General features: G+C 38.5%; 1 protein-coding gene across 9 annotated transcripts in view; it reads left to right on the top strand.

Annotated features, from left to right (window-relative positions):
* The window catches only part of adgrb1a (adhesion G protein-coupled receptor B1a), a 219,712-nt gene that overhangs the window by 136,530 nt on the left and 67,715 nt on the right, over nt 1–15,467 (top strand). For all 9 annotated transcript variants that reach the window (XM_085472900.1, XM_085472895.1, XM_085472892.1 and 6 more), the window contains 4 exons: nt 3,109–3,252; nt 12,013–12,088; nt 15,140–15,242; nt 15,335–15,378. In XM_085472900.1, coding sequence (XP_085329026.1) covers nt 3,109–3,252; nt 12,013–12,088; nt 15,140–15,242; nt 15,335–15,378 — 367 coding nt within the window. The remainder of the gene's footprint in view (nt 1–3,108; nt 3,253–12,012; nt 12,089–15,139; nt 15,243–15,334; nt 15,379–15,467) is intronic.

Raw genomic sequence — 15,467 nt, forward strand, 5'->3', positions numbered from 1 at the left:
AATATCAAAGTCCTAATACTGGTTTATAAATGCCTTAATGCTGAAGTAACTCGGAAATGTATGGGGGATCTTGCTCCCCCATACATTTCCAAGTTACTTCAGCCTTATATTCCTTCACGGACCCTTAGATCAGCTGACCAGCGGCTGTTGGTTGTCCCAAAATCAAGGCTTAAACGTAGAAGAGAACGAGCCTTTTCAGTTATGGCCCCAAAACTTTGGAATATGCTGCCTTTAAATATTAGACAGGCATCTTCGTTTCCTGTTTTTAAAATACTTTTGAAAACACACCTTTTTTCGATAGCGTTCAGACTGGCTTGAGTTGATATGGTTTTTGAGTGTCAGTGGTTGTATTTTGTGTTTTACCCTGTGTTTCTGTACAGCACTTTGGGCAAACTTTTTGCTTTTAAACGTGCTATATAAATAAACTGGATGGATTTGGATTTGAATAATTGTTGATGTAGGTTACAAATAAGTCTTCTATTGATTTGAATTGAATTCGTTGTGCTATGCTGCTTTGTTCACTGTGGCTTTGCGGGCTAATGCTTGATGTATTTTGTAGGAAAACCAGCCTACAAAATGCTGGAATGCGATCCAGACTGGGAACCCTCTATCAACCTGGGACATACCGAGTTTAAAGCTGCTACCACAGCGAGATTTGATCGGTTAAGAGAGAGAGAGAGTGATATCAAAACAGCCACAAAAAGTCCCGCATATATGTGCCCAAGTGTTGTATTGAAGCAATCAAGTGATGAATAACTGTTTTCCAGTATGTTGTTTTGAAATGATTATTTTTGTTTGGTTGGTTTTTTTGCATTGTTGATTTGTTTTTCACTGAAGCAGCTAATACAGCATAATGGAATACAATTTGGCATCTTTCTTGTAAGATTCTATAATAGAACGAAACAATAATGCCAGTTATAAATAAAGACAATAAATGTAATGAATTATGAAACACTTATTTTAGCAGACTAACATGTGAGCTGGAGTGAGCTGGAGTGTTCTGGAACGTTATATTTGGTCTTCGAATGGCTGCAATCCAGGCCATCCATCGCCTCTTTGTTACCTCGGAAACATGGCTTGAACAATTTCTCTTCCACAACAGAATCCGATAAAAACCGCTTGCCACTCGTACCTACAATCCTTTGCGGTTTTACCCCGGAAATGACGTCACATTTTCAATCTGTATTGGATCTGAAAATTAACAACAGCAGTGAAATGGAATAGTCCAAATTACCAAAGTAAACTGGACCTGGGCTTGTTGCAGGGATCTGAAGTTACTAAACATTTTGTGAGTGTATGCACTCACACTTAGGACCATATAATAATAAATATGTGCGTGATGAAAGTTGGGCAGCACGCTAACGTCTTTAGTCCACTCTGTATGCTCGTATGGGTCTAAGCCTTTCACTCCTTTGATTTTTTTTCCTCATAATTTTTTTTTTGCCTTTTTGTCACGTCTGTCTTTGTACGGACCTGCAGTGTTTTCCTTCGTTTTGTACATAACTGTTTTTGGGGCAAATAAAATGCAAGTAGGGATTAAAACCGCAGAATTAATGATTACCGGTGCTGGAAATGCTAGCGATTGATGCAGTGTTTTGATTTTGCTGCCACTCGTACCTACAATGCAATGCGCAAAAGTAATGTGGTCTGTCGATCTCTATTAACCTAACCCCAGTGAAAGTAGGCTCACAAAGGCTCTGGACCCAGAGAGAACCCACACAGAAAAGTCAGATGGTGGATTCAAACTCAGGGCTTTCTCGCTGTGAGGCCACAGTGCTAACCACTGCTTCACCCTGATGCCCTTGCCACCACCCTTTGTTCTGCAAATTCCTGTTTTTCCTTAACTGTGAACCTTGTCGCATCAAGGAACAGCACAGCCCTCATTCTAGCCTTCTGTTTCTGTTTGCCTTGTTCTTACATGAAGAGAATAACTAAGGCTCATTATTAGCACTCCTCAGGGCTGAAAGTCTTTAGATGTGTCTCATGACACATCTACACATTCAAAACCACCTGCTGCTTCCTTCCATTGCCGTAACTGTTAACTCAACTTTCTTCAAACATAGGAAAAACACATAGTGTAGTCATCACAAAGGCTCTGAATCTCTCTGTGACCTCCGGATAAAAACGAGGCAAAGTGTGTTTGTTGAATCAGGGGAGAGTACGTGGGAATTGAGGGCAGATGAGAGGTCCCGTTTATAGCGATGCTGCCTCTCTGTCTGCAGCCAAATAGCTGCCTACACAAGCACTGCATCCTTCCCCTAAGCGGCTGACCTCCTCTCTGCTCCCACTCCTCAAATGGCAGCAAAGTCATGCAGGGAAATCTACCATCCACTTCCAGCACAGAGTTTGATCAGACATTCTTCTTCTAAACTTGTAAAAGTAGTGAAGTTAGAATGCAGAATTGTGCCAAATTTGAATTGCAATCTTTTTTTTAAACTGCTTTGACAATTTAGCTAGTCTATTTTCAGAAGTATTCTTTCATTATTCTCCTTGGAGAATTAGACTATGAAGACTGCATAAATCACCTGCATATGTCGTTTTTTTGCTGGCCTAACTGCACGAAACTTTGGAGCATCTTATCTTATTTTTCAAAGAAGAAGAAGAAATTAAATGAAATCACACCAAGTCCACCACGTCACTGGTGAAACATCTAGCTTTAGAGATCATGCCAGGGTTACAATTTGGGGTAGAACCAAATACCTTTATCTCTTAATATAAAGTCCCTTGAGAGTGCTTTTTGTTGTGTACTGGGGGTATTTAAAAAAAAATTTATATAATTAAATTTTATATTTTCAGAAAAGTAATTTACAGGAGAAAAATGTAATGCTCACACATATACGATAATAATAATAATAATAATAATAATTATAATCATAATTACAATATATAATAATATGTGTATATATAATAATAATAATATAGAAATACTGTATAAACTACTAAGGCTGGATACTGTATATCCCAAGATAACATAAATGAAATGCATCGCCAGCTTTGGTTTAAAATGAGCTCCTTGGCTAAATAAGTACTGATATTAAACTGCTCTTTTTTTTTATCTCTCACTTTCTCCCATTTTCAAGTTCACATTTTTTTTTCTTTCTTTTACAGTTCTCAGCATCCATAAGCGTCCAGTAAGGGGTCATGGAGGCATCAGCTTTCCTATGAAGAGCTGGAAGTGCATGGTGGACTGGGCTCTCAGCCCTGAGAACAAGGTCAACATTTCTAACAACATCCTGTCTACTGGCAAGCCAGGTGAGAGCTGTCAGAATAAGAAGTTAGCAGAAATATGAAAATAACATTCTAAACATAATCACCAAATACTGATTGCACGGAGCTTGGCTTCTGATTGACAATTCAGGAACACACGCTTGAATCTGTGAATGTTTGTGTTTGTTTGTTTGGTTGGGCAGGAGCTGTCAAGATACAAAGGCAAAATGGGGAACAGCAGTTGATTTATAAAACCGTGTTTACTGCCATTAATCTGCAAAGCAAAGCACCCTGCTCAGACAAATGCGTGCGGAGATGCTCGTATTTAATGTCGCAAATAAAACATGCAGGAGAATAAAATCAGTTTTACAGCTGTACAACAAAAAGTCACATTGTCTTCAATCAGGCCTGAGTAAGTTTCATAAAATGTTAATACAGAGCCCATCTGCTTTAACAATGTGATGGCACTGAATCACAAGCAGGAGCATTTACATACTGACTTGTGTCTTATAGTAAAAGGGAATTACACAACACTGGTTTTGGAGGAGGGAGGCACCATGACAAAGAAAATGAGCAAATTATGTGTGTGTGAAATACATAATGTGTTTATATGATAGATATTTGCCTTGAGTCATTTTATCTTAAATTATAAAATAGGTCATTAACATTTATGAAAATGATTAATCAATACAGGGCCTAGTGCCATATAACCCACAACTAGAGCTTAATTTAGCAATATTTTCTTCACTTCAGTCAACGTTTGCAGTATCCCAGAGCAAACGGAGCTTGTGAAGTTGTAGTTCCATGACCTCTGACACCAAAACTCAGCTGCCAAGCAAACAGAGAGGAAAATAGTGATCCTTAGCCTTTAGAAATAATGTTCCTAAGAGGTTGTAAAGGGTTTCCATCTGGAAAAAAATAGGAGACGCCAGAGACATAAAGGACATAAATCAACACTATGGTGACTGTGGTTCAGGAGGTAGCCGTATTGCCTGCTATTTGTAAGACAACCCATCAATATTTTAGAGTATCGAGATTCTAAACCCTGATTTGCCTTGTCAAAGCTTTTAGGCTTAGAATAAAAGAGCTGTATGAATGTCTGTGAATGGGTGAATGAGGCTTGTAGTAAAAAGCACTTTGAGCGCTCAAATAGTAAAAAAGCAAAAATACCAGTCCATTTTTTAAAAAACATTTTAAGTTTTTAATCATATTTTTCTGTTGATTCTTTGGAGTTTCCAGTTTGTATATCTTTGTGGGAAAAAAAGTTAGATAATTTAGATAATATTTAAAATAACCGCCCAGAGGTGTTTCATGATTGCAGTTGAGACTTGCTTCTGATTTTGAATTACACTAAGAAGTCCTGTTCCCTGTGACGTTTCCAAAGTATCTCTGTTATTGGCCAAGCTTGGCCATTTTCTTTTCAATTATATATATATAGAAATGCATTTTCAGCTTCTATACAGCTTTTGAGGGTATACATGACAGTGACTGAATGTTCTCTATGTGCTACAAAAACTAGCACAGATTCAGCACATCGTCTTAAGATGAGTATATAGCCATGAGTGGTAATTCATTGGTGGAGTTCAAAGATGTTCCCTTGGCCAAACTGAATGCACAGTACAGTAAAATCTTGCCAGAGTCTACCCAGGGAAACCCTCCCAGGTGGACAAAGCATCTGCAAGTACCAGTATCTCAGCTGGCTCATTTGGTGTCAACCTTTGTGATGTCACAAAGGTGACCATGTCCTTAGTCAAAAGTTTGGTTGATGTAGGATGAATTTAATGAGTTTCTGAGCAGTCAACTCGACCTGTGGACATTGTACCCACCTGTTTGGATTGCACCCTGAATTCAAAATGACACCAGATGTAATTTTTTTTCAGTGTTTGTGTTCTGCTTATAAAGTAGTGGATTCAGATATTTCAAAGCTATATATAAAAACCTCATAAAAAAGTCAAAAAGACCAGCAGAGTATCTGTTGGAAAAGGTAGAAAATCCTAGGCATGTCCGTATTATTTTGCTGGTCAGAGGAAAGAGAAGAAGAGAGACTTCTCGCCCTGTGCCATTCTAACAGTTGATGGGGACAAAACCAGCTGGGCTTGACTTTTGTCTGTAGTCAGGTGCTAGGTGCACGGCTTTCAATCACAGCAGGGCTATTTGACAGTCACAAAGTTTACAACAATTAAAGACAGTACTATACTGCTAGCATGCCAGTGAGGCCATCGTTCCTAATCAGGAGTCAACAGGAGCCAATCAGGACTAATTAGAGACAATTTTCTCTGCAGCTAGAAGTGTCTCCCAACGGCAATGTCACACCAGCAGCCAGCCTTCTTTATGCATAGAGCGTGGACTTGCTTACATTGATTAAAACAGCTCTCTGATCCCTTGTTTGTGCTGATTGATTGGTCCCTTCACACAGCTCCAAAATGTTCTGAAAAAAGCTTTATTTTTCATACAAAGGAAACTACAAATTACATGCTTTGTGACAGAAAAAACGAGAGGAGTGTGAATAGAGTTAGGGTCCACAGGCAGGATTTTCCTCCTCTTTGCAATGTGTAAGCACAAAACAGCACAACACTCACCTGTAATTTTAAACATGAAACAATTTTATCAGGTTCTGATGTTTATTTTATTTTACTCTGCTTTTAAAAGTTAATTTAATTGTTAAATTGTGAAAAACTGCTAAAATAGAAAAATAATTCTTGTAAATTCATTTACTTCCCTCTGAACGCAACTTTCTGTTTGACATAGTAATTAATCGTGACAACCTCAACTCAAGTACAGGTTAATTTAAAGGTGTGTTCAAGGCTCCACTCTATTTGTAGGTAGCTGGTGTAACTGGTAACTAAAGCAGCTGTGATTTAAACATCTTTTAAAGACAGTGTGAGCAAAAATTCATTTTACATGCTCAAAATATTATCGGTCACATGGAATTTGCATATTCTGTACTCCATGATCGGCATGTGTGCTTCTGTAAAGAGATAATGGAGCTTATTAGATAAGCACAAGCACACATTCATTATTAATGGGTTTTCTAGTCCAGTTCCTCTCACCACTAACAGGTTCAGATTCTGAACAGTCCACAATATGGCTCTAAAACTGGAGCCATATTGTGTGTGTGTGTGTGTGTGTGTGTGTGTGTGTGTGTGTGTGTGTGTGCGTGCTTATGAGCAGAGATTTAGCTGTTTAGCAGATATTTAACCGTTTCCGTTCTTGCACACACATAACTTATAAACTATTGTCCCTCCAGGCTAGTTCTTACTGAGCACACACAGTCTGACTAGCCTATTGGTTAGGCCAGCCAAAGCGTGTATGAGTAGGACAAATAATACTTCAACCCCCTCACAACTCGCACGTGTCTTTTTCGGTTACCCCCTGATGCCCATGGGAGCTCAGCTGTTGCCTGGGAGCTAAAGCCTTTGCCTGCTGCCTGGCACACGCCTGTGTTCTCTCGGGCTGCCATGTAGTGTGCTGGAGCAGAAGTCCCAGCAAATGTCCCAGCAGATGGAGTTATATGTGAGAGAGAGTGCATGTTTGTGTGTGTGTTTTAATTATTATTAATATTTTTACTATTATTTGTAATATTATTTTGCCTTTGACACAGCTGCCAGATAAAGAAAGCATTTCCTTCCCTCAGGCCTGCCAGTGACTTCATGTTCTCCAGCAATTAAGTCTCCTCACATGTTGGCACTACTCTTCAACAGTGGGGGTTCACCCACAGAAAGCTGCAGCCACAGATTTTACAGATCAATATCGATGGAAACAAAAGTGTAACTTGGTGTTCCTGAACCACACATTTGTTTGTTCTTATTTATCCACTGTATATTTTTGAGATTTGGGAAGGATAACCAACATAAATAGATGGTAGCTTTGGTTGTGGTTCAAAAACAAAAAACTGTGAGAAAGGTTCATACAGTATTTGAGATAGCCTGCCAACATGACTGCTTTTACAACTTAATGAAACAAGTAAAGCTGACATGCTCATCAACATTCAAGTTTATCAGATCTGTGTTGTCTACAGTGTGGCTTCCAGTAAACTCACAAGAATGCTAAGATCTTTCAGTGTGTTGGCTGTTTTAATTCAATTCAATTGTATTTATATAGCGCCACATCACAACAACAGTCGCCTCAAGGTGCTTTATATTGTACAGTAGATCGTACAATAATAGATTCAGAGAAAACCCAAAAATCATATGACGCCTATGAGCAAGCACTTTGGCGACAGTGGGAAGGAAAAACTCCCTTTTAACAGGAAGAAACCTCCGGCTGAACCAGGCTCAGGGAGGGGCGGGGCCATTGCTGCGACCGGTTGGGGTGAGAGAAAGAAGACAGGATAAAGACATGCTGTGGAAGAGAGACAGAGATTAATAATACGTATGATTCAATGCAGAGAGGTCTATTAACACATAGTGAGTGAGAAAGGTGACTGGAAAGGAAAAAAACTCAGTGCATCATGGGAATCCCCCAGCAGCCTATGTCTATTGCAGCATAACTAAGGGAGGATTCAGGGTCACCTGGTCCAGCCCTAACTATATGCTTTACCAAAAAGGAAAGTTTTAAGCCTAATCTTAAAAGTAGAGATAGTTTCTGTCTCCTGAATCCAAACTGGAAGCTGGTTCCACAGAAGAGGGGCCTGAAAACTGAAGGCTCTGCCTCCCATTCTACTTTTAAATACTCTAGGAACAACAAGTAAGCCTGCAGTGCGAGAGCGAAGTGCTCTAATAGGGTGATATGGTACTACAAGGTCATTAAGATAAGATAGGGCCTTACTATTTAAGACCTTGCATGTGAAGAGCAGGATTTTGAATTCAATTCTGGATTTGACAGGAAGCCAATGAAGGGAAGCCAATACAGGAGAAATCTGCTCTCTTTTAGGTTTAGTTTTTAGGACTTCCTGATAATAATGAATTACAGTAGTCCAGCCTGGAAGTAATAAATGCATGAACTAGTTTTTCAGCGTCACTCTGAGACAGGATATTTCTAACTTTAGAGATGTTGCGCAAATGGAAGAACGCAGTCTTACATATTTGTTTAATATGTGCATTGAAGGACATGTCCTGGTCCAAAATGACTCCAAGGTTCCTCACAGCGTTACTGGAGGCCAAGGTAATGCCATCCAGAGTAAGAATCTGGTTAGATACCATATTTCTAAAATTTTCAGGGCCGAGTACAATAACCTCAGTTTGATCTGAATTAAGAAGCAGAAAGTTAGCGGCCATCCAGGTCTTTATGTCTTTAAGACATTCCCGCAGTTTAACTAATTGGTGTGTGTTATCTGGCTTCATGGACAGATAGAGCTGGGTGTCATCTGCATAGCAGTGAAAATGTATGCTATGTCTTCTAATGATGCTGCCTAAGGGAAGCATGTATAATGTAAACAGAATTGGTCCTAGCACTGAACCCTGTGGAACTCCATAATTAACCTCAGTGTGTGAAGAGGACTCTCCATTTACATGCACAAACTGGAGTCTATTAGATAGATATGATACAAACCACTGCAGTGCAGTACCTGTAACACCTACAGCATGTTCTAATCGCGCTAATAGGATATTATGGTCAACAGTATCGAACGCTCCACTGGGGTCTAGCAGGACAAGCGCAGAGATGAGTCCACTGTCAGAGGCTATAAGAATGTCTTTAATGAATATCAGTGGTACTGAAAGTAGCTGTAGATAATATTACATCTGTGGGATGACTATTGGTATTTTTTTTCTCTAATGATTAAAATTTTATTTGTGAAGAAGTTCATGAAGTCATTACTAGTTAACGTTAAAGGCATGGTTGGCTTAACAGAGCTCTGACTGTTTGTCAGCCTGGCTACAGTGCTGAAGAGAAACCTGGGGTTGTTCTTATTTTCTTCAATCAGTGATGAATAGTAAGATGTTCTGGCTTTGCGGAGAGCTTTCTTATAAAGCAGCAAACTATTTCTCCAGGCTAAATGATGGTCGTCTAAATTTGTGACACGCCATTTCCTCTCCAGCTTACGAGTCATCTGCTTTAGGCTACGTGTTTGAGAATTATACCACGGAGTCAGGTACTTCTGATTTGAGGCCTTATTTTTCAGAGGAGCTACAGTATCCAGAGTCGTACGTAGTGAGGAGGTAAAATTATTAACAAGATAATTGACCTCTGTTGGAGTAGTGTTCAGATAGCTGCTCTGCTCTGTGTTGGTACAGGGCATTGAAGATGATAACAGTGGGTGGATTATATTCTTAAATTTAGTTACAGCGCTTTCAGAAAGACATCTACTGTGATAAAGTCTACTCTCCACTGCTGTGTAATCAATTATTGTAAATGTAAATGTTATCAGGAAATGATCAGACAGGAGAGGGTTTTCAGGAAACACTGTTAAATGTTCAGTTTCTATGCCATATGTTGAAACAAGATCTAGAGTGTGATTAAAGTGGTGGGTGGGTTCTTTTACATTTTGAGAGAAGCCAATTGAGTCTAATAACAGATTAAATGCCATGTTGAGGCTTTCTTTTCGTAAGAAAAGCAACTGCAGTCTGAATTTGCAAAGGTTATCGCATTTAGGTTAAAGTGAAACATCTCTGTCATGATAGGAATAGTCTTTTCTGGATTAACTGTCTAATCCAACCCAATATCAAAGCAGAGCATGTAATAAACATGCTGGTCCACCCTGTCCATTTCATACTTTCCCTGTCCAAAGTGAAAAATGGGCATTTAAGCAGATGTTGCAGTACCAGCAGGGGGAGATAATATATTTAAAGCCACAAAGTCGCTAGTGACCAAAGGAGGAATTAAATGCATTCCAGGGTGCGTCTATGCCAGAAGCATTTAAGCTAGATGGCTAATTTGTATTTACATGTAAATGTGTTAATAATATATATTTAAACGCTTTCCCCTGATTATTTTCATGTTGGCTTGAAAAAAAAATGTGTCCCTCTGCTGTTGCTGCAACTTGCAACTGATCTTTTCCTAAGTTTAACCAAACGTTGAATGAAATCCAGTGAAACTGAAATGTAAAATTACTGCAAAGGAAGGATTCAACCTCAAAGACTATAAGCCTGGCAACCTGAGCTGTGAACAACCCTACACACCAAGCAGCCAGTTCAAGAGAGTTACATTTGGAAGACACACTTTCCAGTTTAGTTTCAGGTGCAAATATAGAAAGAATGAAATCACAATAATTGTTGTAATTAATGTTGAAAATAGCATTTTATGCAATAAAATGGGGGGTGGGGGTTACAAAAACGTCCTAAAAAAGGTTTGCAAGAGTTTGAGAAGCACATTTGTGTAGCAGCCCAGAAACTATCAAGCCATGTGAGAGTTTTTTAGTTCTCCAAGTGAAATTTATTTTAAAAAATGTTATTATTTTTCCCAGAGTGATGACAGTGTCACTAATGTTGCTATAGTCTCCTGCAATTCCAGGAATCAGTTTGGTGTCAGACAAAAATATACAAAGACCATGGACAGTATTTTGTATTTGAGCTTATAGTGTGTGTGTGTGTGTGTGTGTGTGTGTGTGTGTGTGTGTGTGTGTGTGTGTGTGTTGCACTTTTTAACAGAAAATTATCTTTGGTTTCAACTTTACATATCTGTCTGAGCATGTGCATGATTGTTGTTCTGTGTGCACAGTTGTGTTTTCATGTATCTGTGGGTTTGTGTCTAACAGTGTGAGAGACAGAGTTCATAGCTGAGTAGTCATGTAGGCCAGCCCCACTGTAAGTGCTCTGGGGGCTGGAGGAGTGGAGGCAGTGTGGCTGACCTGCATTCTATAGAAAAAGCCATTGTGCTAGCAGAGACTGAGACATTCAGCCTGTCTCATTGGCCTGGACTAAAGTGGGGTGGAACAATCCAGAACAGGGATCCAGCACCTCCAGTTAGTGAGCATTAAATCTGTTAGGCAGGTTAATCCATATTACTGTCTGTGTGAATAGGTAAATCTTCATGTGCTGCAGCCTGGTGTTTCTTTCAGTGATGGCATTGAGATACTTGCTCAATAATAAGAGCATAACAAACAGCTCACTTACAACCTCAAAAAAATCCTTTTTCCTGCTTAACCCTGTGATGCACTCAAGGTGAAGATGTAAAGTTGCATTCAAGGTACTTTGGTGTCTTGCTGGAGATACAGAGCTGAACATAAATTATCTTTTTTTAAGTGATGGGTCATTTCAGTAGCAACTTTCCAAACAGCTCAATAAATTAAAAGTCATGCAAACAATTTTTATACGGTTCATCACAAAATGTGTCCACTAGTTAAATGTACAAGTGAAGTATACTAAGTATACTTTGTATGCTATACTATAAGTATACTATAATAAGTATACTATACTTTTGTGTCATTCAAAGGTTGTATGAAAAGATGTGATAGACAGTTTATTGTAGGCTAAATTGGTTGGTTTGCAGTAGTGTGGTGCAGTTTACAGTGATGCATATTGTTGGACTGTACGGAGCAAAATGTAATATTTGTGTTAGGTTACTTCAAGGAGAGCAGACATTGATTTAAACTAAAAGTAAAGATGATGATACAGAATTGATTCTCTCACCAAATTTGACCTTTTATACATCTTAAAAATTAACCCATTCAACAGTCATATGGATTAACCTGCCTAAGAGATTGAATTGCTCACTAACAGGAGGTGCTGGATCCCTACACGTTTTAAGTGCTACATCCAGATGAACAGAATGAACTTTTTGGGATTTCCATATCTGGATGATTGAGCATGCATCAAGATTGTTTACTGCTACACCGTTGGAGGTCCCTAAGTTTGTTCTTAGAGTTCCTCCCATATGCCAAATCCCATGTTAATCCTTGTCTGTACCTCTGTTTCTTTCCTAATGCAGATCCAGATGATACCTCGACATTTGTAACTGGCATTGCTCTGTACAGAAACCTGGGCAGCATTCTCAATCTGCAGAGGTAAGACTTCTCAAGGCTGCTTCTGAAAGAAGTGGGATTTGGGGAGGTGGATTTCAGACAGGGAATTTGATAATGGGTTTGCATGAATGCAACAGAATGTTTTATACCAATGAACCAGGGATACTGGGTTTCACAAAAAAAAGACTTTCCATGTGTCAGTATAGATATGACTTTGTGATAGAGGTTGTGGTGGCACAGAAGTTGTCATGAAATCCATTCATCTCAGAATTCCTTTTTTTTTGTTTCATCTGTCTTTTCTTATTCCTCGAGTTTTTGGTTGTATGTAATGGTTTTGTTCAGCATATTCATTTTGTAGTTATCATGAAGGCAGAAAATAATGATTATTAATAAATAATAATTATCAGTTAATGAAAAATGCTTATTTAGCCTAGGGTCAGAATGGGTCTCCATGCGCATTACTATGGGATTTTGTTTTTTCTTTAGGGAACACTTACATTTGATTTAAATGAGTCTGTCAGTGAAGTCACTTGAAGACATGCACTGGACTTTGTATCCAAAATTTTTTTGTTATACTACTAGTGTTTCTAGGGGTGTTAAGTGGGTTTGTCTGTTCACCACTTTGTTATAGACTAAAGACATATCCAAATTCATGTAAAAAAAAAACCCCAAACATTTAAAGTTAAAAATTCTCAGCAATCTTCTGTTTTTTTTTTTCATTCTTCAACATATAGATTTAGGGTTCAGGTTAAGGTGTTAAGACCACATAGGCTTAACAGAAAAGGGTCAGGTTATTAGCAGTGATGGAGATTGGACTCTGTGTATGATCATTTTTCTCAGTTTCTACCTGTTAAGGCACAAATCAAATCCTGGAATATTCCAGCTAAAACAGGCTCTGCAGAGTTTGATTTAGTTTACGGAACTCTGGTATGGAAGAGGCAGAAAGACACTCATTGCATTAATTGCACCATAATTTTCTTTCATACTGTGATGCAAACACATAGCTATTTCAGTGAAACATCCTTGACACAGGTTACCCACGTAGCCAAATTCCCTGAAGGGAAATTTGCCAGTGAAGAATAATAGCTTCTCTGGCCACTAAAAACTGCAACAGTGTGGAGGATAAATGGTTAATTTATCTCAGGTGTCATACACTGAGCTGTAAGGTAACAACAGAATCAAGTGGAATTAAACATTTGTCTGAAGTCAGTTCTGTCCTTAATAGAGTTAGTCCAATCTTCAAAAGTTATAAGATAAACTCTCCTAGTATATGTTGCTAGAACTCCCTATCAAGAATTCCTCTGGTCAGCGATGGCCAGTAAAGCTTAAGTTATCAAAAGTGTAGAAAGGTATTCTGAATTAATCCAACTGCTTTAGTATTATAGCCACGCAGTGCACACACACCATTTAACAACAATGCTCAAGACGTTTAACCATGTTCCAATGCAGCAAAACTGTGCTGCCAGGCCTTTTAGCATCAGCTGCAACAGTAAGCACTTCTAGCTAAATGAATGCAAGGAATAAATGTAGGAGTACTATTCTCGCAGTGGGTGGCCCCATGTACGTCTTGTTTTTGGGGTAAAGGCATATCTTGGGGGGAAGTTGCAGTTGCTGGTAGCATGATGATTTACATTTGTTTTAATAGAAACAGCCTGCAGTAACGTTGAGAAGGAGTAATGTATTATGATAATACGCTAAAAACACATGAATTGATAAAATAAGAGAAAAATCAAGCAGACCCTCACCATCTGAGATCTATATTTCCGCTCTTCTTCACTCTTCTTTTTCTCCCAATTTTATCTTTGTCTCTACTCCTTTTCTGTTTTTGATGCCTCTCTAAAAGAAAATGAGAGAAGTTTGAAGCGAGAGACTAGGTGACACAAAAGTTTAAGATGAGTGATTGTGTTTTCAAATGGTGAGAGGGTGATTGTGTGTTGTGGATACAGTGATGATGTGAATAATCAGGAAACAGAGCACGGGCTGTTGAACATGATTGGCCAACTGGAAGCTTTCGATGTCAGTTCTACCAGTAGCTATTCACTTTTTTCTGATTGTCTGATTCCACATGATTGATAGTAGCTATGGAAAAACAGAATAGCAATGCATACTAAGCTGGGATAGAGAATTTAAAATAAAATGTCTCAAATGTTATAAGATACTGATAGACAATGTGCTTCAGTTACTGGAAAAGAAGGATTACTGGATCCATTTGTTCTGAAGTAGAGCACAAAGATTCTGGCAAGTGGCTGTAAAACGACTGAAGCAGAAATGTGGTACTTATCATCCTGTTGATTAAGAAATCATGACTGGTCTGGATCTCATAAAAAATACAACTGAACACAAACTATCAGTATTTAAATGAACTCTAAGTGGCCTAGCTTTTTGTGGCAGCTACATAATATTTGCTAAACTAAGGATAATGTCAATATGTCCTTTCAAATTTCATTTGAACAACAGCCTTCAATATGACTTTGTCATCTGTGGATGCCATTATTGGCAGCATATTCCCCAAGTGGCCTTAAAGATATCAGGACTGTGAACTTAATCAGGATCAAGGACATCATTTTAGCTAGCTTAAAGTCAAGTGTCATTTGATGTTCGATGAAATCAAAGAACTGGAGTCAGTAAGACCAGTGATCTTCCAGATAGCAATTCATCCGTTTGTCTATGCTAAATTAGTTTTCTCAATTTTCAGTGTTGAAATGCACTTCTGTGTTTGTAGGGCTATGTTTCCTCCATACATCTATTTATATTTTGTTTGTCTAGACATTCCGAGGAATCTTCTGCCCTCTGTCACACCCACTTTGGGATGAATTAGATGAATTACATGCATTCATGTGTAGCATCTCCCAGTTGTATTAGCTTTAATTTCCAGGGTTTTGTTTTGTTTTATGTATATTAAATTAGTTGTCAGTTTACCACTTTTATAATGAAATATTTTTATAGAAGAATCCATTTCATATATTAGATACTTCAGACAAAACATTGGTGTGCTTTCATCTACATCTGAGTATCTTGAAATTTTGGGTGCATTTCCACTGCAGTATAGATTGTCAGTTAAAGGTGACAGTGCTGCCTTTTCTCTTCTTGTAGAAACAGCACAGTCCTCAATTCCAGGGTATTGTCAGTGACCATCAAGCCCACCCCTGCTTCCCTCACTGTTCCATTTGTGGTTGAGTTCTCTCACCTTTATAACGTGAGTAAAAAATCAACTTTTTACAGCTATAAAGCTGCTGCAACTGATCCTCTTTCATAACCATGTGGTTTCTCTGTTCTCCATTTATGTAGGGCACCACCAACCACACCTGTATATCCTGGGATGAGAGTGACAGGTAAGGCCCATGATATTTCTGATATGACATTTGACAGCACACACAGACGTATTAATTAATATTAATCAAATAATAATTAAATATTAATG

This window comes from Copadichromis virginalis, linkage group LG11, assembly GCF_057382275.1.
Source record: "Copadichromis virginalis isolate Kocher_CV1m ecotype Utaka linkage group LG11, C_Virginalis_male_GT1.1, whole genome shotgun sequence".
NCBI classification, from domain to species: domain Eukaryota; kingdom Metazoa; phylum Chordata; class Actinopteri; order Cichliformes; family Cichlidae; genus Copadichromis; species Copadichromis virginalis.